The sequence below is a fragment of the Peromyscus eremicus genome, chromosome 5 (assembly GCF_949786415.1).
Source record: "Peromyscus eremicus chromosome 5, PerEre_H2_v1, whole genome shotgun sequence".
NCBI lineage: Eukaryota > Metazoa > Chordata > Mammalia > Rodentia > Cricetidae > Peromyscus > Peromyscus eremicus.
Genome location: NC_081420.1, coordinates 132186231 through 132212864, shown reverse-complemented (window position 1 = coordinate 132212864; position 26634 = coordinate 132186231). Strand labels below are relative to the sequence as shown.

Sequence of the window (26634 nt, the reverse complement as noted above, 5' to 3'; positions counted from 1 at the left end):
AAACAGAGAAATACTGTCTCAAAAAAAAAAACAAAAAACAAAACAACAACAATAACAAAAAAACAAAAATAAACAAGCAAACAAAATAGAACACTGGAGCTGCCGAGATGGTTCAGTGGATTACGAGCACTGGCTGCTCTTCCAGAGGACTCAGGTTTGATTCCCAGAACCCACACAGGGACTCACAACCATCTGCAACTCCAGTTCCAAGGGATTTGATTCCTAACTCTGGTTTCCTTAGGCACCAGGTACACAAACAGTACACAGACATATATGCAGGTACAACACCCATACACATAAATTTTGAAAAATAAAAACAAATTGATTGCCTATCAATTTGATCCCAAATTGATTGCCCTTTGTAAATTTTTGAACATTGTTTTCATAGAAAAAAAAAGGTTAGTAGCTTTTAAATTTCATTAGTTTATCAGTATAGAACAAGATGATGTTTTTAAAAAAATTTTTCGGAGTTGGGGATTTAGTTCAGTGGTAGAGCGCTTGCCCAGCAGGCGCAAGGCCTTGGGTTTGGTCCTCAGGTCTAAAAAAAAATTTGTTTTTTCATTAGCTGGGAGGTGATGGATCCTAGCACTTGGGAGGCAGAGGCAGGTGGATCTCTAGAGTTCCAGGACAGCTAGAAATTCTGTCTCGAAAAAAACAAAAAAGAACTGTTTATTATTATTCATTTGTGTGTATGTGTATATATCTGCATGAATGTGGAGAACAGAGGGTGTTAGATCCCCTGGAGTTGGAGTTACAGGAAGCTGTGAGCTGTCTGATATGGGTGCAGGTAATAGAACTTGGGTCCTCCACAAGAACAATATGTGCTCTTAACCACTGAGCCATCTCTCTAGGCCCTAAGAAATGGAGTTTTAAAAGAATTTCTCTTGCCTGGTGGTGGTGCATGCCTTTAATCCTCACACTTGGGAGGCAGAGGCAGGTGGATTTCTGTGAGTTCAAGGCCAGCCTGGTCTACAAAGCAATTTCCAGGACAGCCAGGGTGAAACCCTGTCTCGAAAAACCAAACAAAAACAACAAGAAGAAAGAATTTCTCTTCAATGTCTATATGTTTATATGCTAGCAATGGAGGCTACATCACTTATCTATACGACCTTGCAAGTCTATATAAAAGAAAATAAATAAAATCTAAATAAAAGAAAGTCCTTACTACTTTGAAAACTGGAAACATCTTTAGAAAAACATGCATTGGAAAACAAAAAACAACATGTTAGCTCTTAGAAAACAAAACCAAGCAAAAAGTAAACAAACTTTGCCAGGTGGTGGTGGCGCACGCCTTTAATCCCAGCACTCGGGAGGTAGAGCCAGGCGAATCTCTCTGAGTTCGAGGCCAGCCTGGGCTACAGAGTGAGTTCCAGGAAAGGCACAAAGCTACAAAGAGAAAGCCTGTCTCAAAAAAAAAAAAAAAAAAAAAAGTAAATAAACTTAATGGTTCATAATTTAATTATACATTGGACAAAGCAATTAGTCAAAGCCAGTAAAAGACTACATACAAATTGAACAGATGAACCTAAATTTGGTCATTGGAGAGTTTCTCCAGGGTCCTTCTGACTAACATGCTTGACCCTCCCTCCAGTAGAGGGAGCAAAATCCTAACACTCAACAAGTAGATTGGAAGATAAGTTTGTGCCTTTTAAATATACCTTAGTATATTTTTGGTATGTCCATCTTAGACATTTCAAAAACTGTGTGTTGGTGCTCTGGTTGCAGAATATAGAAACATCAAGCCAGACTTGATCTGGAAGCGTCTTCCCTGAAAAGTATCCCTTATCATCGTGGAAAGTGCGATGCAGACTGCTGGGAGAGAACTGTCGTCAACAATTCTTATCCAGCTGTGTGCTATACTGTTATTGGCCAAGCAAGCTGTGCCACTGGTACAGCAGTGTCAAGTCTGTTATGAGGATGACCAAGCACTGTCTCACTGGATTTGAGATGCCCCACATCTGTTACCATAAACCTTGTCAAGAGACTATACAGCTGGGAAGGTCTGAACTATTTTATTATGATCATAATTTGGAGTTATACCTTATTCCTGGGGCATCGTAACATTCTCAGAGTTAGTCTTCAAGGTTTTTTTTAATGTTGATATTAATCCATTAATTTGTATGTGATAATAAGCTGTGATGCTTCCAGTTCCCTGCTATAAACATAAAATATCTTTGGGGGCTGGAGAGATTGCTCAGCAGTTAAAGGCACTGGCTGCTCTTCCAGATGACTCTGCTCAATTCCCAGCACCCACAAGACAGCTCACAACCATCTGTAACTGCAGCCCAAGAGGATCCAACAACTTCTTCTGGCCTCTGTGGGCACCACACATGTACATGATACAAAGACATGTATGCAGGCAAAACAATTTACACACATAAAATAAAATAATAAATTTTAAAAATATTTTTTGATATATTATTTTGCTGTGTCAAATGTTTTTCAAAAGATTCTATCAGTTAATAAAGCCATGAACATTATTAATTTCCCCACAAATAGGCCAGCATTAAGCATGAACATTAGGACTGGTGAGATGGCACAGTAGGTAAGGGTGCTTGCTGATAAGCCTGGAGGTACAGAGTACCAACTTCTACATGCACCTCAGCATGCATGCTTCCACATACATTTATACACAGAATGAATATATAAATATAAAAGGCATTTTTGAAAGCATGAATATTCAAAAATAGTTTCTAATAAATGAAACAAATGTTCTACATTTTATCAGTTTTTTCAACACAGTGAATTTTAACTAAAGTTCCACATTACCTTGGCTTTACTATTTTGATTTCCTGGGTTTTTGATGTGTGTTTTGTTTCTCCACAGCTTTTCTAAAGTACCCAAACTGGCCTAAACTTGCAACCCTGCCTTAGCCAGTTTCAGCTAAGATGACAGAGATGAAATCCACAGTGCTTGTTTTCTAAGTTTCTTCCTCAGTGCTTTACTCAGTGATGAGACAGATATTAGGTTTGCCAGTTAATCTGTATGAGTTTGTATACGAATATCAGTACTATGTCTATCATATTCATAATAAAACATCTCCAGACTGTTGTTTCCTATTTAACGATCATGGTTATAACCTTCTGTTAAAAGTAAGCACAAAAGCAACAACACATATCAAAACTTACAGCTCCAAAATACAAAGAATTGCTTCTAATATGATTTTAATAGCAAGATAAACCTGTCAAAATATGCACTCAATAGAATTCCAATTTTAAGAAATCTTGAATAGGTCTCATTTAAAATTAACTGAGTAGAAGCCTACTCACCTTCAAATTGCCAAAATAAAAACAGAGAGCTACATACCTGTCGCTGTAAACATGGATGACTTCTGTTGTGTAAATGCTGATGATTAGACAATGAGGAAGGCCAGCTCCGAGCCTGATATTGCAACTGAGTTTGAGCCATGTCGGAAGGCCGTGCTACAAGATGTGAAGTAAACTGCCGATCAAGGTCATGATCTAAAACATGATTTGAATTATCTTGTCCAAATGTTGGTTCATCAAATTGGGGGAGGAGACCCTCTTGAAGGAGGTCCTCTGGGTCAAGTCCTGAAAATGGTTCTGTATGAGATTCCACTTGATGAAGTAAATTCTCTTCTAAAGATGAAAAACCATTAGTTTCCACATGATCATTGAAATGACCCATTTGAGGTCCTGAGTCAACAGGATCTGGGAAGTTCATGTGCACAGGAGATAATTTTGAATTGCTATAATTACCCTGAGGATGTGACGAATGCAAAATTTGAAAATTATTTGAATTCAATGATGGAGTGGGGTTTAGGTGAATATGCTGAGCAGATTCTTGCTTAATTCCCCTATGAGGTGAAAAGGAGTTACTTCCAGCAAAATCAGATAAAGCTTGATTTGTATGACTGGGTGGAAGAACCGTAGATGACTGAAGCAGACTGCTTGGTGACACATGACCACTGGAGAAGGAGTAATGTGCAGGAAACTGCTGTGAGTTACTGACAGAACAGGAAGTCATACTTGGAGAAGGTCTGTTAAAGTTTCCTTCCTGATGACTGCTACACTTGAGGAAGTGGACTGGAGGATTTGCTGCTTGAGAAAACTGCACTGAGAGAGACTGTGGTGAAGAGGACGCATTAGTTATGTGTGGTGGGTGGTTAGCATTAACTCTGTGGGGACCAGAAACATTAACGTCTATAAAATTTTTAGACTGGCCAAGAGAATTTTGCCCTGGGTTAAGATTACTTCTGTTTTGTTGTGAGCGAAGTGAAGTACACTGTGTTTGATGTTCACTGGCCTGAAATAAGGCAAAATCATGGTGCACCACAAAATTTTTATTTTGATGAAGAGTGTGTGAATGTCCTTGTTGATGAAAAGGAGATCCATTCTGATTAGAAAGGCCAGTAGCTGTCTGATGACCCCACATTGGACTACCATCTGCTACATCTTGAAACAAGCCATTGGCTTGGTTTGGGGGATGGATTGGAGAGCAATTATATTGAGAGTGTGGAGACAATACATGTTCAGCTGGGCTGCCAAAAGACTGATTAACTTGATGAAATTTCATTGAGTCAAACTGATTTAACTGTTCAAAATCCGTCATCTTCTGATGCGTAGGAGTACCTTGTACATGGTTTAGTGAATCTATGTGCAAAGGCTCAAACTCTGCACCCAAGTTCAATTCATCCACTAATGAAACAGGTCCTGGCTGGACAAATGCATCATCTGACAAACCTTCTAGGGTCTCACCAAAAAGATTAGTATCATCAAAAAAATCCATCATTGGGTCTGTCATTTTGAAACTTCAGTGACAATTTGGGTGTTCACTCCAAACAGCTATGTTTAGCTTCTCTGTGGTAGACAGTACTGTATCATTTCGGAGGGTCATCAACTAATCCGAAACAGGCCAGTGTTTATTATTGCTCTACATAATGACATGTCATGAAGTGTCAGAATCCTAGAAAAATAAGAACAAAAATAATTTAAATTTAGTAGTAGGTATTCATTAAACATATAAATAAAACACAGTATTTTGTGTGTGCTAATTCATTGCAAATAGGTCATTAATAATCTATACAGAGGAAAACGGGCTCCTGTGGGGGACATAACTATTTAAAAGTAAAAATGCACATTACTTTACTCTGAAGTACATATATTATGACAAAGGAATGTAAAGTAACCCCTAGGAACAATGTGTCACACTACAGCATGAAATATCTACAACTCCCAGCACTTCCACCAACGATTAGAATAATGAGGTACTACCCTTCAAAACGTTATATGTTTAAGAGAACTAGTGTCAGATGTCCTCAGTTAGTAATCAGATTATGATCACAGCTCTAGGTCCCGTAGGGTGTGTGCAGAAATACCGGAAGCTCAATTTTCAAGATACTATGAGGTGACCCAGAATGAAATAAATTTGGTTTCATTACCTGATATCACTAACACAAATAAGCTGCAAAGTATGCTGGAACATATGCTCATATAGGTCTCATGGTGCTTTTGCTTATTTACCATGGAAGACCAGCCTAACAGCCAAAGGACTTAGGTATTTGTATCTTCCTATAATTACTTGTATTCATTATTCTATCTCTAGAGAAACTGCTAAATCATTAGGCATATACATGTTTCCTATTTTATTTATCAAATTGTGCAAATGTTGAAATTCAAAAGCTAAATAGAAAACAAACAGGAGCCAGGTGGTGGTGGCGCACGCCTTTAATCCCAGCACTCGGAAGGCAGAGCCAGGTGGATCTCTCTGAGTTCGAGGCCAGCCTGGGCTACAGAGTGAGTTCCAGGAAAGGCACAAAGCTACACAGAGAAACCCTGTCTCGAAAAAGAAAAAAAAAAAAAAAAAAAAAGAGAGAAAGAGAAAGAAAACAAACAGGAGCCTGGGCTAAGTAAATGATAAACTGGTCCTGTGACAAGCCATAAATAAATAAATAAATAAATGGGTGAATAATGAACTGCTCCTATGACAACCGTGCATAAATAAATAAATGGATAAATGGGTAGATAGATAGATAGATAGATAGATAGATAGATAGATAGATAGATCGATAAAGGTTTGAGTCAGTCAGGCTTATGCCTTTAATCCCAGCACTTGGGAGGCAGAGGCAGTAGGACCTCTGTGAATTCGAGGCCGGCCTGGTCTACAAATCAAGTTCCAGGATAGCCAGGGTTACACAGAGATACCCTGTCCCAAAAAACCAAATAAATAAATAAGTAAAAGTTTATACGTATGTATATAATGCTAACCAAACTTATACATATGCAGTTGTCTCCAGGTATATGAGGGAGACTGATTCTAAAACTCCCACAGAATCAAAATCATGGATGCTCCAGTCACTTATATCAATGATCTATTTTTCATATAACCTTAACACATATTTCTGTTTATATCTCATGATATTATATATCATGTCTAGATAACTTAAAATACCAGCTACAATACAAATGCTATATAAATTGGTATTACACTATATTGTTTAGGGAATAAAAGTAAGAATGAACTAGTAGGTGTAATTTATTTCTTCGAAATGTTTTTAATAAGCATGTGGCGGTTCCTTTAATGCAGAACCTTAGGATACAGACGGCCAAGCATTCATGAACACATACACACATGTATATACCAGTGAGATGATGTAAAAGTGATCTACTGACTGGTTACTTTCTAATACTAAATAGGTAACCATTATTGTTCCAGGCTTGAATCATTTCCAAAATTTTTAAAAGTAATACGGATCTAATGTTCCTATTTTACATACACACACAAAATCACAAATGAAGGTACTTATTCCCATATATATTAGTTTATTTAAAAATTACCAAAGTGCTAACAAACTTTTTCAGAACTTCTATTTTGAGGGATAAGTATTAAAAATAAATTTTCTAAGTAAAATCTCCACTAACTATTCAACTGTAGAAATGTTATTTTTTTTAATTCTGAGAAGTAACAACTACCAATTTCGATAAATTATACCTAGATATTGATGTATTACCAATCACAACAGTATCATATGCTTTAAAAAATAAACCACATGCAGCCATATCTAGTAGTGTATGCCTACACTCCCAGCACTTGGATGGCTAAGGCAGGAAGATCCAGTTCAGACAGTCTAGACCACAGGATGAGTTTCCAAGGACAGCCTGGGCTACTGTATAAGACCCTGCCTCAAAGCAAAACAAAAACAAGCTTGGAATATAAAATACTTCACGATAATCTTAATTAACTGGCGAAAACTATCCTGTAAAAATGGGATGAAATGAAGTTCAGAAAAGTAAAAGGTTTAGGTGACAAAAACCTAGTTACTAAAGTTGTCCCTTTAATTGCAGAATAGAAAATTATTCACTCAGCACAAATTATAAGGGGGAAAATGGAAATAATAGCTAACAACAATTTACTCACCCTTAACTTGATTTTAGGAAAAGCAGACATAATAAAACAATTAGAAAGAACGTGTAATTGTGTAGTTTTAGGATTTCATTGTATTATACATTATAATATACTCTAATACTTGCCACAAAATACTCCTATAGTACTAGTTAGATGAAAACCTAGTTTTTACTTCAGCAAAATGAAAAGTTTTGATATGAAAAGTTCATAGGCTACATCATTAAAATTAAAAGCCTAGTGTTATGGGACACACCTGTAATCCCAGTATTCAGGAGGCAGAAGCAGGAGGATCTTGGTGAGTTCAAGACCTGCCTGGTCTGTATAGTGAGTTCCAGGACAGCCAGAGTTACATGGTGAGATTCTGTCTCAGAAAAACTACAACAAAACCCCACAACAAGCAGTATGGTCCCGAAATACACAGCCCATCTACTCACTTACTGAGATAGGAGGATTGTGAGTGACCTGGTGAGAGATCGCCTCAAAATAAGTCAAAATGTTTGTGCTTCAAAGGATACCTTAAAGAGCTGCCAGACTATCTTCTAAAGTCCACATTCTCACCAATGAGTAAAGCCCAACCTCTCAGGACCCTGGTTCTCAGCTGTGTTCTAGAAGAAAAAGAAACAACCAGTGGCATACTCAAGGAATACCCAGGCTTGTGGGCACATGCCTGTAGTAACAGCACTTCAGGTGAGGGCAGGCGGATGAGTTCGAGCCTAGCCTGGGTACATAAAACCCTGTCTCAAAAACTAAAAGGAAATGGAGAGGACAGTGAAGGGAAGACAGCAGAGGAGAAGGAAGAGAGGGCTAGGGAGGAGAGGGAGGAGTGGGGAGAGAGAGAAGAACAGCAAGTGTTGGGGGTGGTGACACCTGCCCTGCAATCCTAGCACTTGGGAGAAGGAGGCAGGTGGATCAGGAATTCAAAGCCATCTTAGCCACATAGCTAACTGGAGGCCAACCTAAGCTACATGAAACCTTGTCAAACAAACAAAACACAGGAAGTAAGCAAGCAGACAAACCACCCACGGGGGAAAAAAATGAAATCTTTGGTAATCATATATATAATAAAGAACTTTTATCTAGCCCGGCAGTAGTAGTGGTGGCGGCGGCGGCGGCGGCGCCTCAGCACTCAGGAAGCAGAGGCAGGCAGATCGTTGAGTTCAAGGCCAGCCTGATCTACAGAGTGAGTTCCCAGATAGCCAGGGCTACACAGAGAAACTCTGTCTCAAAAAACAACAAAAAAAGCCATCTTATATCTAGAACATATAAGAACTTATATCTAAAACACATAAAACATTTTAACAAGTTCCTGGAAAGAAATCTGGATACTTCTCCAAAGGTATATAAACCTCTAGTAAAGATGTGAAAAAAAATGTTCAACCTCATAATTGCCACAGAACTATAAACCAAAACCATAACAGAAAGACTTCTTACCCATTAGGGTGAAAAAGTAAAAACACCAAGAAAACAACTGAATTCAAGAGTGGTTGAGAAAAAAAGAGAGGGAGAGGAAGTAATTGAATTTACACATTAGTGATGGGAATGTAGCTTCTGTAAAAAAATTCAGCAGGTCCTCAAAACTTTAAAAATACAATTCCCATATAGTTTAGTAGTTCCACTTCTAGAAAAATACCCAATGGAATTGAAAGCAGGAATTAAACACAAACTTGCATGTCCAATGCCCAGTGCAGTGTCTATTCACAATACCAAAAGGAGGAAATCACCAACTAACAACTGATAAGTAGACAAACAAAGCATGGCATATTAGTGTAATGGAGTTACCCAATAATAATAAAAAGTGAGCTGAACCTTAAAATCATAGCTACTTATAGACTGAAGCTGGAAAGTCACAAGTTCAAGGTCAGCCAGAGTTCAAAGCAGCATGTGTGACTTGCTGTGACCGTGTCTCAAAATAAAAATAGGCTGTGGTAGAATTCTTTTATAGCATGTATGAGGACCTGGGTTCAACTCCCAGTATTGCAAAACTAAAAATCTTACAAAAATGAAACAGTGACTCAACTCGTAACTTAATTTTGAAAACCTTATACTAAGTGAAGGAGTACAATTACAGAGGCTTACTCCCCAACCCCATTTTGTCTGAGACAGAGTCTCAATATTTATCCCAGGCTGGCAACCAATAGTACATTAGTGGTTAGAAAGTTGAAGGCAGGGTGGATGTGTGACATGACTGGTGACCAATGAGTATTGGTCATAGGTTATGGGGCTTCTTGTTTTTTTTTTGTTGTTGTTTTTTGTTTTGTTTTGTTTTTTTGGTTTTTTGAGACAGGGTTTCTCTGTGTAGCTTTGCGCCTTTCCTAGGACTCACTTGGTAGCCCAGGCTGGCCTCGAACTCACAGAGATCTACCTGGCTCTGCCTCCCGAGTGCTGGGATTAAAGGCGTGCGCCACCAACGCCCGGCGGGGCTTCTTTTTGAGGCGATGAAAATGTTTTAAGCTACTTTCACTGATATTTAAGCAACTCTGTGCATGCCAGGCAGTGGTGGCGCATGCCTTTAATCCCAGCACTCGGCAGGTGGAGGCATGTGGATTTCTGTGAGTTCGAGGCCAGCCTAGTCTGCAGAGCAAGCTCCAGGACAGGCTCCAAAGCTACACAGAGAAATCCTGTCTCATAAGTAGATACTAGAAGTAAAGCAGAGGATAACCAGACAACAACCCACAATTACAGAGAAGCTAGCTAACAAGGAAGATCCAAAGAGGGACGCATGGATCGCCCTGGGAAGGGGAAATAGATGAGATCTCCATGAGTGAAATAGGGATGAGGGGTGGACAATGGAGGGTAGAGGATGGAGGATGAGAACATAAGGGAATAGGATGGTCGAGCTGGAACAGGGATGGAGGGGGAGAGCAATGACAGAGATACCATGATGGAGGGAGATATCATGGGGATAAAGAAACCTGGTGCTAGGGAAGTTACCAGGAATCCCCAAGGATGACTCCAGCTTAGACTACTAGAAATAGTGGAGAGGGTACCTGAACTGAACTGGTTTGCCCCAGTGGTCAGATTGGTGAATACCCTTACTGTCATCACAGAACTTTTCTCCAATGACTGATGGAGGCAGATGCAGAGATCCACAGCCAAACACCAGGCAGAGGCAGGAGTCCACTAGGAGAGAGAGAGGAGGGAGGGATGCTATGAGCGAGTGCATCAGGATCATGATGGGGAGACCTGCGGAGATACCAAACCAAACTAGTGGGAACTCATGAAAGCTCAATGGTTGTGGAGACTGCATGGGACTGGACTAGGCTGTCTGCATGGCCAGACAATTGTGTAGCTTGATATGCTTGGGAGGTCCCCTGGAGGTAGAATCAGAATCCATCTCTGGTGCATGAGGGGGCTTTTTGGAGGCCATTACCAATGATGGGACACCTCCTGCAGCCTTGAGGCAGGGGGAAGGGCTTAGACTTGCCTCTACTGGATGTGCCTCCCCAAGGGAGTCCTTGCCTTCTTGTGGAGGGGAGTCGGGGGCTGAGTCGGGGGGCAGGCTTGGCGGGCAGGAGGAGGGAAGAGGGGGATCTTTGGTGTGTAAAATGAATGAAAAAATTTTCTTAATAAGAAAAAAAAACCAAAAAACAAAACAAAACAAAAAAACAACTCTGTGATTACTAGAAACCATGCTGGGTGTGGTGATGCATGCCTGTAACTCTAGAGAATCATAGTTGGAAGCCAGCCTAAAGAGAAAGACTCTGCCATCAGATCAGAGGAAGAAGGTCTGGAGAAATGCTTGGCGCCTGAGAGTGCTCAACCCTCCTCCAGAGGGCCTGCATTTGGGTTCCAGAACCCACATTGGAAGACTCACAACAGCCTGTAACTCCAGCTCCAGAGAATGACCTGACACCCTCTGTTGGGCTCCATGGGCACAAAGACACATGTGACATACACTCATAGATACATACACAGTAACAAAAATAGATCTCTAAAATGAAAAAATAAAAAAGAGGGGAAAGAATGAGACCAGTGAGATGTCTCAGCAGATAAAACTGCTTGCTGTTTAGTATGGCACATGTACCACCACACACACACACACACACACACACACACACACACACACACACAATTTATATACACATGTACAGACAGACACATGCACATAAGCAATAAAATTTTTAAAAGAGGGATGAAAAAGCCAGTGAATTATACACTTAAATAGATTAAATCATATAGTATGTGAAGTACATCAATGAAATTATTTTAAATAGCCAGGTGGTGGTGACTAGCGCCTTTAATCCCAGCACTTGGGAGGCAGAGGCAGGTGGATCTCTGTGAGTTCAAGGCCAGCCTGGTCTACAGAGGGGAGATCCAGGACAGGATCCAAAACTACACAGAGAAATCCTGTCTCAAAAAGAGAAAAAAAAAAAATTAAATAGTACCCTAAATGATACAAGGTTTCATAAGGTCATACATGTATAAACTTTACTTAAGCACATCACCCCAAGCATCAACCCCTTATTTCTAACCTCTGCTTCCTTGTTTTTCTAAAACAATATAACTTCATTTTTCTTTAGGCTAGAAAAAATTCCACTGTGGAGCTGGGTGTGGTGGTACATACCTTTAATCTTAGCACTAGAGTAAGAGGCAGGCACATATTTGTGAGTTCAAGGCCAGCCTACAGAGCAAGTTCCAGGAAAGCTACAAGTACAAGAAGACTCTAGCAAAAACAAAAAACAAACAAACAAAACACACACACACACACACACACACACACACACACACACACACACACACAAAGATCGTTTTAAAGAAAGTTTTAAAATGACAAAAATTCTTTTCAAAGTAAGCTGGGGGTAGTGGTAAGAGTGAGCTATTGTGATCATTTCACTCAATCAAAGTTTTAAACTTCAAAACTTAGCTATCCAGGTAGCTCACACCTATAATTCCTGCTCTTGGGGAGCCTGAGGGAAGAGGACTGCTGACTGGGTTACAGACTGAAATTCTGTCTCAGAAAACAGGAGAAAAAAATAGAAAACAAAATTTCCCTGTGTTGCTAGCCAATTTTTCTTTTCTCCATTCCCCTAGTAGTCTTCCTTAATTTCCTTTCCTGGGACCTGACCCAAGTACACCCTGCATGATTACTACGTGCACTAAGAATGCCTTGTTTATGACAAGATGGTAAGTTTCTGTGGTAAAATAAAAAGATGCTAGACAGAGAGCAGAGCCAGGCTGGGCCAAACCAACTTATCGTCTTACCTGTTTCCTTACTGTCTTCCCATTTCATTACCTTCCTCTAGCAATGTAAATTTCCTGCCCATCAATACCATGACTATTTACAATTCCTTGTTTCTCAGTCCCTTCACTAAGATCAAGGGCATAATTTACACAACACACACACACACACACACACACACACACACACACACACACACACACGCACAAAGTAGTAAGGCAGAAAATTAATTCTTGGAGACATGGTATCTTGCTGGAAAAGTCCTAAGTATTCCACTTTTTCATTAATCTACCTGACCCTTCCTTCCATTCTGAGAAGGAAGATAATGTATCTTTCTTTGTTCACTCGGGAATGGAGTGAAGAACACATACACTAACCTGAGAGTTTGACTCCCGAAGCCAGTCCTAAACAGAGTTCTGTATCTTTAAATGACTTCAGGTGTGCTTATTGCTTCTGCTCCCCTGGGAGAAAGAACCAACATTTGGTCACTAGAGAGATGACTTAGCTGTTAAGAGCCATGTACTACTCTTCCAGAGGACCTGAGTTTGGTTCCCAGCACCTACATCAGATGGCTCACAACTGTCTTTACTTTGACCCCAAGGGACCCAAGAGTCTCTTCTGGCTTCAGTGGGCAATGCACCTCATGTGTACAAATCGACATTCTGACACACACATATACAAATAATTAAAATTTTAATTAAAAAAAAGGATGCCGGGTGGTAGTGGCAGTGACACACACCTTAAACCCCAATAATGGGGAGACAGAGGCAGGTGGATCTCTGTGAGGACAGACTGGTCTACAAAGCTGGTTTCAGGACAGCCAGGACCACCCAGAAAAACCTTGTCTAAAAAAAAAAAGAAAAAAAAGACATCTGTCCCAGCACTCTGGAGTTAGAAGCAGGTGGAACTCTGTAAGTTCTAGGCCAGTCAGGGCTACATAGTTAGACCTTATCTCAAAAAAACAAACAAAAACAGAAACAAACAAACAAAAAAAACCCACAGCATTTGGTTACACAAAAAAAATGAGTAACAAGGATCCTGACTCTGTCATAAAAGAAAAATTCTAGGAGATAATGCAACTGTCATTAATAAGGTTCCTTATTAGTAAAAATTTTTAAAAATTAACAAAAAGCCCACTACCTATCCTAAGTACTTGATATGATGACTAAGTATATAATACATATTAAAATGTTTTCCATATCAAAGGAAGATGTCATGTTTACTATAACTACTGAGAATAAATGACTGAGAAAAAGTTTATGCTAGGATGCAACAGGAAATATTAGTAGAAATGGAATTTTTAGAGTATGTTAAAATGTAATTTATTTGTTTTTAATCATTTTATGATTTTATGTGTATGTGTGTTACCTGCATGTATGTTTGTGTGCCAGATACATGCAGTGCCTGCAGAAGTTGAAAAAAGGACACTGGATCCCCCTGGAACTGGAGTTACAGATGGTTGGTAGTCACCATGTGGTTGCTGGGAACTGAACCCAGGTTCTCTGCAAGAGCAGGCAGTGCTCTTAATCACTGAAATATTTCTCTAGCCACTTACAATGCAATTTTTAAAACAGGAAGCTCAGGGAGTTTTGCACAATAAATATTAAATGAAAATGTACAAATCTACAAATAATGGAGTTAATATTGTCTCATTATTTAGACCTTTTTTTTTTGGTTTTTCGAGACAGGGTTTCTCTGTGCAGCTTTGGGCCTTTCCTGGATTTCGCTCTGTAGACCACGCTGGCCTCGAATTTACAAAGATCCGCCTGCCTCTGCCTCCTGAGTGCTGGGATTAAAGGCGTGCGCCACCACCGCCCGGCTATTTAGACCTTTTAAATGGCAGGGAAGACTATTAAATTCTGCATATTATTAAGGATTAAAATATGTAAGAACTGGTCAGGTATTTCTATTTATTTTCTTATTTGGTCTTCTTTCCTTTCCTAGGGAATATTACCTGCAAGACTAGATATATACATTCCAGCAAAAATGGTCTTGCCTACAAACTGAAGTAGCCAATTAACGCCCCCCCCCCCCCCCGCCCGCCCCCAAAACCATCAGAGACATTTTGGGAAGATAATGTATTTGAAATGTCTTCCCCTAAGCATGAAAACTCATATCTGTAATCCCAGCACTCAGAAGACTGAGGCAAGATTGCTTTGGGGTGCGCAATAAATTCTAGGCTAGCCCACCCCTTCCTGCTGGCCATTCTGTCTCAATAAGGAAAAAAAAATGTATTGTGTGTATGTTAACGGGGAATGAACTAAGGGACTTATTATATATGTTAATCAAGCCACATCCTTAATCCTTTTTATTTCTTTTGAGACAGAATCTAAACTACTCAGGCTGGCCTTGAACACAAGGCAATCTTGCCTCAGCCTCCTGGGTATCAGGATTATACATATGAGCCACCATGCCCACCTTATCTCTTGAGATCAGTTTTATTCCTACCATCTCTCTAAAGTGACCCAACCAAAGGTATAATGTTACTTTTGTTTTTTTTTGTTTTTCGAGACAGTGTAGCCCTGGCTGTCCTGGAACTCACAGAGATCCACCTGCCTCTGCCTTCTGAGTGCTGGGATTAAAAGCGTGCACCACCACTGCCCAGCTCATTTTTCACTATTTAAATATCTATCAGCAGTGTTTGTTACAGCTACCACTGAGGCTTTTTCGAAATGCTTAATGATAGACAAAGAAATTCACCTCATTTCTCTCCTTTTTTCTGAATATTTAATTTCAGACTCTGTAAATGACTGTAACCTATAAATGCTGGTGGTAGTGGGGGGTACTCTAACCTCTAAATTAGCAGTTTTCAACCTGTGGGTTGAGATCCCTTTGGAGTCACCTATTAGATATCCTGCATATCAGATATTGACATTACAATTCATAACAGTAGCAAAATTATAGTTATGAAGTAGCAATGAAATAATTTTGTGGCTGGGGGTCACAACAACATGAGGAACTGTATTAAAGGGTCATAGTGTTAGGGAGGTTGAAAATCCACTGCTAAATGTTGGGGTATTTGAAAGCACTCTAACCTCTAAATGTTAAGGGTACTTGGGGCAATCTAACCTTTAAGTGTTGATGGTATTTGGGGACAGTCTAATCATCTTTCATTTCTGTCTATACCAACTTTCAAGGTAATTTTAAGTAGTCTCACAGTGTTAAATGTCACATATGTTGGTAACTTCCTAATTTAAATCTATTCCCTCTCTGCCTCAACCTCAAACCCATATATACCTAACAAATATTTGGCTTCTCCTCCTGTATAATAGATATGAAACTAGCCCCGATACTAGGCCATATTTCAAACCAGTAAGTGACCTTCTCCCAGTTGTCTCAGGTCACCTCACTCACAACCCTCCAGTGACTCTGTATCACACCCATAATAAAAACAGCACTCCTCATTCGGACTCTGTTATAGCCCTCCACTCCCACCTGAACAGCTCTCTGCCCACAGCTCATGATCTCCTCTCTTGATCACTCCCTTGTTCAGCTGCAAAGGCAGGAGAGTGATGTCAGCAAAATAGCCCAGTAGGCAGCTTCAAACAGCCAGTGCTTCTCAAAGGAGAATCAAGGAAACCAGCTTCAGCAGGAACCTGGGAAACAGCCAAAGTTTTACAACAACTAAGAGAATGAAGAGAAAAGTAACAAGAAGCAAATCCCTATCATTAAAGAAATCTGTATTAAAATACTGGCAGAGCAGTGAGAATGTATCTAAGGTGAAGGAAGAAAGCCTGGACTCAGTTCCAGCACCAAAAGAGAAACAATAAAAAATGGAGTCTGAATGCAAGCTAAAGATGAGACTTCAATGACCACCTAGAAGAAAGAGAAAATTCTGGAGCAAAACTTAAAATAATCTTATTTACAGATTTGCAGTATCAAATGCTGAATATGTCTGTTTTACACACACACACACATACACACACATTTTTATATTAAAAAAAAAAAACAAGTAGCAAAGGGCATGTAGACTCTGTCCTTAAGAAAGTTACTGAATTTAGTAGAAAAAGAATTAATAAACTTTGTTAAATATGCTCAGAGAGCTAATGGAAGTCATGACTCAAGGATGAAAGCAACTAGGAAAATAACATAAACCAAATAAAAATACTAATACTTAAGGAGAACTTATTAAAAAGACCAATCAAGAATTCTGGAACTGAAAAGAACAACAACAAATTTGAAATTCATTGCAGGGAGGTTTAATCAAACAGAGAAAAACAGAGAACATGGCCACTGAAACCATCCAGTCTGAGAAATACAAAGCAAAATGAATGAGGAAAAGTGGACAGACTGAGACTTGTGACGATGACAAGCCACAGTGAGAGATCCTGGAGCAGAGGAAAGGGGACAGTGAAGATAGCTGAAATCTCCCCACATCAGATGAAAGACGTGAACTTTTTAAAACTATTTTAAGTGTGTATGTATACATGTCTGTGCATCCACATGTGCATTCGAGTGCACAAGGAGCCAGAACCAGACACTGGAGCCCCTGAAGCAGTAGTAAACTGCATGGTGTGAGTGCTGGGAACTGAACTTGGGTCCTCTGGAAGCACAATACATGGTCTTAACTCGAGTTCTGTTTCCAGCACCTGCACAGTGGTTCACAACCATCTATAACTCCAATTCCAGGGGATCCGATGTCCTATGCATATATGTATATGCAGGAAAAAAACGTCCTCTACATTAAAATTAAAGGAAAGAGAAAGATGGAGTCATGAATTTAGCTCCATGATAAAGGACAAGTGTTAGGCCTTGGGTGGGATTTTTTTTCTCTTCAAAACATAATTCATAATGTTCTAGAACTACATAACTACTCTATGTATCCTTGACATATTGATGATAATCTCCACTAATTATAATTTCAACTCTTTAATTCAAACATAGTCCTAAGAGATGGCTCATCAAGAGAACAAGAGGAGGAGGATTAGATTTGCGGAGTGGTGATGACCCACACTTTTAATCCCAGCACTCAGAAGGCAGAGGCAGGCAGGATCTCTTAAGTTCCAGGCCAGCCTGGTCTATATAGTGAGTTCCTGGATAGCCAGAGCTACATTGTGAGACCCTGTCTCAAAACAACAACAGATTTCACTGAGAAATCAGAAAAAACGTCTGGTAAATACAAGTCAGTCACTGCATAGTTAAAAGAGGGACAGCTTTAAATCCTTACTACCAAGCCCTGAATCTTCTGGTTCTTAAAATTTCTCAGTCTTTTTCTTCACTTCACCATCTAAGTCACAAGTGACAGAATTTAGAAAGAACACATGCAAAGTCCTAAAGCACAGTAACTCAGTAATTATAGACTCTCAGTGGCCTGTAGAACTAGATGCATAAATCAAAATTTTCTGGTGAGATCCTGAAATAGTATCATGACTGCACTGTACTTATTGTCCAACTAATTTGTTTAATTTATTCTTAGGTGTTTGGGTGTTCTGCTGGCATGTATGTCTGATCACCACTCACAGTCTGGTGTTTCAACTATCTTTGAGACTGAATTGAGGTACTACTTTTGCAAGGTTTTACACACACACACACACACACACACAGAGTTGTTATGTACTGACTTTATATATTCTGCATCTTACATACTGAATTATCATTTTCGGTGTGCTAGTCTGTTTTTTCTACTAAACAGGATAAGCAGGCCTTTTAATTCCCAATATCTACTATAAATTGTTGGCCTATAGTAAGTACATACTTTCAGAAATTCAATAATACCAAAGCAAAAAACAAAATTTCTTTGTCTTTAGCAATTATTTCAAAAGCTGAGATGCAATCAGGCGGTAGTAGCCCATGCCTTTAATCCCAGCACTTGGGAGGCAGAGGCAGGTGGATCTCTGTGAGTTCGAGGCCAGCCTGGGCTATAGAGCGAGATCCAGGACAGGCTACAAAGGCTACACAGAGAAACCCTGTCTCAAAATAAAAGCTGAGATGGAAAAGCATTTCTTTGAACAACAAAACATCACTCTCCTGGCTTTATAGGGCCCCACTGATATGTACATTTAAAAATTGTTACCGTACACTACAAAACCAGCTGTGGTAATCCTAGCAGTTGGGAAGTGGAGGGAGAAAGATCAAAAATTCACATGAGGCCACCTACAATTACATGAGACTCCCTCGTCTTTTTTTTTTTTTTTTTTTTTGGTTTTTCGAGCCAGGGTTTCTCCATGTAGTTTTGGTGCCTGTCCTAGATCTCTGTCTGTAGACCAGGCTGGCCTTGAATTCATAGAGATCCGCCTGGCTCTGCCTCCCAAGTGCTGGGATTAAAGGCGTGCGCTACCACCACCTGGCTTTTTTTTAATTATAGGCTGGAGAAATGACTCAGTGGTTAGAGCACTGGTTGCTCTTACAGAGGACACAGGTTCAGTTCCCAGCACCCACGTGATAGCTCTTAACTGTTGTTAATCCCAAAGATGGGAGGAGAAAGACCACTGACCCAGATCATCATGGCCAAGTTAAGCTATTTATTTATTTATTTATTTAGGTTTTTCGAGACAGGGATTATCTGTGTAGTTTTGGAGCCTATCCTGGAACTCACTCTGTAGCCCAGGCTGGCCTCGAACTCACAGAGATCCGCCTGTCTCTGCCTCCCGAGTGCTGGGATTAAAGGCGTGTGCCACCACTGCCCGGCTTATTTATTTAACTTTATTCTATGTGTATTGGTATGAAGGTGTCAGATCCCCTGGAACTTGAGTTAGAGACAGTTGTGAGTTGCTTTGTGAGTGCTGGGAAATGAACCCCATCCTCTGCAAGAGCAGCCAGTGCTCTTAACTACTGAGCCATCTCTCTGGCCCTAAGACCCCTTCTTAAAAAAAAAAAAAAAAAAAAAAAAAAAAAAACTGACTGATACGGGAGCAGGCAAGCTAACACAATGGTAAAGGTACACACTGCGATGTTTGAGGGCCTGAGTGTCCTCCCTAGGATCCAGAGGGAGAAGACAGACCCAAGTGCTGCAAGTGGTCTCTGGCTGTACACACACCTGCCACGGCACACTGAAGAGAGATGTTCAAAAGAAGAAGAAGATGATCTGGGACTGAGAGGCTGCTCAGCAGCTAAGAGCTCCTGTTGCTCTTGCAGAGGTCCCCGGTTTAGTTACAGAGCACCCACATGGTGGCTCACAACCATCTTTGACTTAGAGTTGTTCCAGATCAGCTGCCCTCTCTGACCTCCACACATGGTGCACACAGGCAAAACACACACACACACACACACACACACACACACACACACACACACACAAAATGTATTTTAAAAAATAAAAATCTAAATAATTTATTAAAGTGGGGTGATGGCTATTCATGGTTGTCAACTTAACTACATCCGGAATTAACTAAAATCCAAAAATGAAGGACATAACTGTGAGAGAATTTTGCTTAATTTGAAGTACGTAGATCCATTTCTAATCCAGATCCTGAAGCAGGAAGATACACTTTAATCTGGGCCACACATTCTGATAGCAGCCTATAGAAAGGACATGGAAGAAGGAAGGTTTTGCTCTTTGCCTGCTTGCCCTCACCTTGCTAGCAAGTCCATTCCTTCACTGGCATTAGAGCCTACTTCTTCAGGATTCCAGCATATACAGAAATTTAACTGAAACATCCAGTCCCATGGACTGAGCAACTACTGGATTTTTGGACTTTCCGTTCCTAGCCAGGCACTGTTGGATTAGCTGGACCTCAGCCTGTAAGTCATTCTAATAAATCCCCTTTATATATGTGGTCATTCTTTAAATGCTGTTACTCTAGAAAAGCCTAATACAGATGGCAAACACAATTATGGATATTTTACCACATTTAACAGAAATAGCCCAGCGATCCTATTTAAATTCACAAATATCCCTTATTGAAAGAACACTTTCAACTGACAGTTCTACACAAGACCCTGTGCCGCAGCAGTCTTTTAAGTTTTGTTTTGTTTTGGCTTTTTATGACAGTCTGTGTAGAAACTCACTACACGGCCCAGGTTCCAACTAGGGACAATCATCCTGCCTTCATCTCCCAAGTGCTGGGATTACAGACATGTGATACATTGCTACTGCATACTAACTGTATGTGTTCTGAGAACTGGCTAGCATGGTTAGAATCTTAGCTTCATCATTTATTAGCTATGTAATTGTAGGAAAATCATTGTGAAGCTGTTTCTTATCTGTAAAATGGGGAAGGACTTCATAGAGAAAGACTGTAAAATAATCCCAGTAAGGCATTAGGTAAACTCTTGATGTTTTCCAAGGAAGCTAGCAATCTGTAGCCACTGAAAGGAGGAAATAGCATTAGGCTTCCCCTTCCTCCCTTTAGCCCTACCCGAGTTCACCTTCCATATGTTTTTATTTTACAGATTTTGCTTAAGTAAAATTTTGGACACACACCATTAATCCAAGCACTCTGGAAGCAGAAGCAGGTGGATCTCTTGAGTTCCAGGACAGCCTGGTCTACTACAGAGAAAGTTTCAGGACAGCCAGGGTTACACAGAGAAACCCTGTCACAAAAAAGTCAGAAAAATAAATAAATAAATAAATAAATAAATAAATAAATAAATAAATAAATAAAGCAAAGCAAAGCTAGACATGGTGGCACATATCTTTAAAACGAGAGACATGAGCTGGAACGATGGCTCAGTGGTTAAGAGCACCAGCTGCTCTTCCAGAGGACTTGGGTTCGATTCCGAGCACCCACAAGGCAGTTCACACCTGTCTGTAACTCCCGTCCGAGGGAATCTGACACCCTGACACCAATGCACATACATATATACATACATACATACATAGTTAAAAAGAAAAGAAAGAAGAGAGAGAGAGAGAGAGAGAGAGAGAGAGAGAGAGAGAGAGAGAGAAAGAGAGAGAGATGGTCTATGTGGTTCTGGTTGGTTTGAAACTCACTAAGGAGATCAGGTTAGCCTCCAGCTCACTGAGATCTGCCTTTCTCCACCTTCCACATACTGGGACTAAAGATATACACCACCAAGTCTGGCCAATATTATCTTTTTAATATATTTTATCCTCCTATCCTAGGAGAGACTGATTCTCTCCTTTTCTCCCTTTCCTCTTTCCATTATTTTTCTTTCCCTTTGTTTTGGGGTTGGAGAGCAGAAATAGCTATTCTGAGCTATTGCTTACTTAACTGTTTTCAAGGTTTTTTTGAGACAAACTCTCCCATAGCCCAGGCTAACATCTACCTTGCCTCATTTTTAAACTAAAATAATCTTTATGTTTGTTAGTTTATATTTCCTTTCACTTAGGTAAAAATAGCTATTTATCATCAATATTTATCTCTGAAGATAATGAAGACTTACCAAATACATTAGTAGGTTAATAAAACCGCATAACTGCGTTGATAACTAGTACTTTTATGCATTCTTAAAATATGTGTGAATTGGAACAAATTTAGAAAACAAGAAGGCATTATTGCCAGTTGAACATGTACCTATCTATAACCAAATTTTCTACTCTTAGAAATATACATCCATTTGTGTACACTGACCAAGACATCATGAATGCTCATATCTGTACTACAAATTATAGTCAAAAACCAAAACTGTGTCTATCAGAATAAACACAATGAGAATAGAGTACTGTTCCTTAAATGGACATACTTGACTCACAGAAATACTAAGCAAAGGAATAATATATAGTCTCATTCCACTTAATAAAGTTCAAAACTTGGCAAAACTATTCTATAGTTACAGAAGTCGGGATAATAGGCCCGTCTGGAAAGACAGAAAGGGAGTGGTAATTAGAAAGGCCTATGAGGGGAGTTTCCGGACTGCTAATGACAATGTTCTATTTTTTTTTTTAACCTGGGTGGTAGTTTCAGAGATGTGTTTACTTTGTAATAAATCACAGACTTGTATACATGTGATTTATATGCTTTTCTGCACATCTGTCATAATTTAACAAAAATAGTTTTTAAAAACCTAACTAAGCTAGGCAGAGTGGCTCATGCCTGTAATTGTAGTACGTGGGTGACTGAGATAGGAAGAAGGCCATGAGTTTGAGGTCAGGTTAGTTTATAAAGTGAGTTCTAGGTCAATCTGGGATAGGGAGGGAAACCCAGTCTCAAAAAGCAAAACAACAACAACAACAAAATACTACAGTAAAGAATAAGGGAATATTTATAAATAACAGAATTAGATGTCACTCAACAAAAAAGAGCAAACACTTGGTCTACAAAAAGACTTCCTAATGTCTGTATACTGAGGATTTGAAGATACTTTCACCAAAGTAAAATCAGTTAGTATATTGTTACATACTTAGATAAGTAGTGAATTCATTAAGTTGTGGAATCTCTCAAAGTCTTCCCTAATATCTGGACCTCAAGAGATTTAATATTTCTGTACCTTAATTGGTATATTTGTTTAATATTTCTGTACCTTAATTGGTATAATCCTGTAAAAATAAACAGGAATGTCAAATCCAGTCTTAAGTCCCTTTGGGTTGGCAAGAATCCATGTAAAGGTGTAACAAGGGCATTAACTCCACAAAGTTGTGCTCTGATCTCCAAATGCACACCATGGCACACACATACACACAAATAACAAATTTTTAAGGACTATTTTAAACATTCCTATAGCTTTATTTATCATTTATGTACGTGTGTGTATGTTCATATGTGTGTGTGTGCATATGTATGGAGGCTAGAGGTCAAAGTCAGAGTATCCCTCTACTGCTCACCACCCTACTTTGTAACTGTATTTATTTATGTTGGAGGGTACATAAAGACAACTTGCAAATGGCTCTCTCTTTCACCATATGTATCCTGGGGACTGACCTTAAGCTGTCAGATTGGTGGTGAGTGCCTTTACCCACTAAGTTCTCAAAACTTCATATCCAGTATAATCTTTTCTATTTCTTTTTTTTTTTAATTTTATGTGTATTGGTGTTTGACCTATATGTATGTCTGTGTGAGAGAGTGGGATCCCCTGAAACTGGAGTTACAGAGTTGTGAGCTGCAATGTGGGGGCTGAGAATTGAACCTGGGTCCTCTAAAAAAGCAGTTAGTGCTATTAACCACTCGGCCATCTCTCCAGCTGTCAGTATAATTACATAATTTGAAATTTGTAAGAATTTTCAGATAGGCAGTGGTAGTACACACCTTTAATCCCAGCATTTGAGAGGCAGAAGCAGGTGGATCTCTGGATTCTAAGCCAGGCTAGTCTTCAGAGTGAGTTCCAGGACAGTCAGGGCTACACACAGAAACCCTGCCTGAAAAAAACCAAAGAGGGCTGGAAAGATGGTCCAGCGGTTAAGATCACTAACTACTCTTCCAGAGGACCCGGATTCAATTCCCAGCACCCACATGACAGCTCACAACTGTCTGTAACTCCAGTTCCAGGGGACCTGACACCCTCACACAGACATACACTCAGGCAAAACACCCATATACATAAAACAAAAATTTGTTTAAAAGAAAAGAAAAACCAAAAGGGAAAAAAAAGAATTTACAAAAATTAAAGTATATCACTGTTAAGAGGTCCCCTTAGTTATGATTTTTTTTAAAGCTTTTAAGTTTTATTTAACTGTGTGTGTATGTCTCTGCATATGTGTAAACACAGGTGCCCATGGAGCTCAGAAGTGGGCATAGGCTCCTTTGGCACTGGAGTTGCAGGCATTTGTGAGCTGCCTGATATAAGTTCTGGGATCCAAACTCTGATAGAGTACTAAGTGCTCTCAACTGCTAAGCCATGTCCCCAGCCCCTAGTTATCAGTTCTAAATATAAATCTGAAACTTGCTGCTTCTTTTTATGAACATATACTCTCTGAAAAAGCCAGGTGTGGTAGTGCAAGCCTGTAGCTTCCACATTCAAGAACCTAAAACAGCAAGACTGCAGTGAGTTCAAGGTGAGTCTGGGCAGTCCGGTCTACACCAGGAGTTTCAGACCAGTCAGGTAAGACTCTTCAAACAAACAAAACAAAATTTAAAAACAAGCAACAGAGAAAAATACATTATGAACATACCTTACTACAGTCTCACATACATTAAACCTGTCCCGAGACACCTACCATCCACATAAAGGCAGACTCAACCTTCTGAAGCACTGGTCTGGGGATGATGTTCAAAACTTGATTTCTGGCCAGACCCTTTCTTCCACTCATCATCTTCATTTCAGCAAATCACACACCATCCATCTTGTTCCTTAAGCCAGAAATCATCAATGAAAGAATTGTTGACACCTTTCCTAACATTCAATCCATCAAGAAGCTGCCAACTGCTTCCACCCCATTCTATCTCCAAGTACATCAGCTGTTCAGGTTCTCTCAAATGTATATATCAGTAAAGGATATCTATAAAACATTCAGAAGGTGTGTAACATATAACCTTTTACTTTCCTGTACAGTTTTAGCTTTACAGCTGCTAGTACCAGCTCCCTAGACAACTACAGTAGCCTTACCTAGACAACTTCAGGTGCCCTACCTAGACAACTACAGTTGCCCTACCTAGACAACTTCAGTTGCCCTACCTAGACAACTTCAGTTGCCTTACCTAGACAACTACAGTAGCTTTACCTAGACAACTACAGTTGCCCTACCTAGACAACTACAGTTGCCTTACCTAGACTACAGTTGCCTTACCTAGACAACTACAGTAGCCCTACCTAGACAACTACAGTTGCCCTACCTAGACAACTACAGTATCCCTACCTAGACAACTACAGTTGCCTTTCCTAGACTACAGTTGCCTTACCTAGACAACTACAGTAGCCCTACCTAGACAACTACAGTTGATTACCAAAACAACTACAGTATCCCTACCTAGACAACTACAGTAGCCTTACCTAGACTACAGATGCCTTACCTAGACAGTTACAGTCGCCTTACCTAGACAACTGGAGTTCTATAGTGTCACTACTGTCACTCTAGCAAAGCTCCAATCCATCTTCAAAGTGGCTTTCTGAGACAAGGTCTCATGTATGTAGCCCAGGCTGGTCTCAAACTTACTATGGAGTCAAGACTGGCCTTGAATTCTTCATCTTCCTGCCCCCACCTCTGAAGTTCTGGGATTACAGGGATATGCTTCCACACCTGGCTCCAAAACACTATTTTCTTTTAAAAAATAAATGTAATTTCCTCATAGTCTTCAAATATATTTTTCTTTCTCACAAAAAATTCTCTTCTTTTATCCATCTGATTTTTTTGTGTGTCGGGGAGGGTGTTTTTTTTTTTTTTTCTTCAAGACTGGGTTTCTCTGTGTAGCCTTGGCTATCCTGGAACTTGTTCTACAGACCAGGCTGGCACTGCCTGGTAACTCCTTATTCTTTAATGTCTTAACTTAAATGCCAGACTTAAACACAGACTCTAAAATCCCTTACATCTGTGCCTCACAACAATGTACTTTTTCTTCATTGGATTCATCAAAAATTGTCATTTTAAAATTATTACTTGTTCTATGTTCACTATTGGACTGTAAATTTCATTAAGGCAAGAATCATTTTGCATATTATCACTTAATATGCTATATCTAATAAAGTAAATTAAGGGAGCACAATAAATCTACTTAGAGTGAATGGACACAGATCCACTGGCATCTAAAGAATGAATTACAGCTAAAAGTGACTGCCCCTTCTCCCTTTCTCCCAGTGCCATTTGGTCCGCTTTCCACTTGTTTCTAAAAGGGAGGAACAGAAATGTTCCTGAAAACTCAAAGGTAATGCAAAGTCAAGAGGTCATGGGCAGTATGTCAAATGAGTGAGACAAATGTGTAATGGGAAGGAGAAATCTCAATGGTCCCAATAACAAGAGATGATTTCACTTATAGATCCAAACCTGGGGATTCAAGAGCGGTAAAGTTCCAAGAGGTGGAAAGCTATAGCACAAAGCCTCAAAACAGAAGTAAACAGAGGTACCAAGTTCTCAAAAACATTTATAAGGCTGGTTAATGGGCAACTCTCAATGGCAAAGTAAGTGTAAAAACGCTACTCATATAAGAAATCTATGTCCCATGTTGAGACTACAATTACAAAGCTTTAAAAGGTTAAAAGTAAAATCTTTCTGTGAAATGTTCATAAATTCCTTCTCCAATTTTTGGCTTTTAAGCCTTTTCAAACACTTATAAACAAACTTTCACTCCGAGCGACTGCATCAATCGTCTATATTCTCACCT

General features: G+C 39.6%; 1 protein-coding gene across 5 annotated transcripts in view; it reads right to left on the bottom strand.

The window, feature by feature from the left end:
* Nucleotides 1-24660, bottom strand: part of Chd9 (chromodomain helicase DNA binding protein 9) — a 151701-nt gene extending 127041 nt beyond the window's left edge. For 3 of the 5 annotated variants that reach the window (XM_059264532.1, XM_059264535.1, XM_059264536.1), the window contains exons 1-2: nt 24537-24660; nt 3307-4926 (exon numbers count right to left, since the gene is read on the bottom strand). In XM_059264532.1, coding sequence (XP_059120515.1) covers nt 3307-4764 — 1458 coding nt within the window. In that variant the 5' untranslated portion in view covers nt 4765-4926; nt 24537-24660. The remainder of the gene's footprint in view (nt 1-3306; nt 4927-24536) is intronic. The other 2 variants (XM_059264534.1, XM_059264533.1) reach the window with 2 other exon arrangements.
* Nucleotides 24661-26634: the final 1974 nt, after the last annotated feature.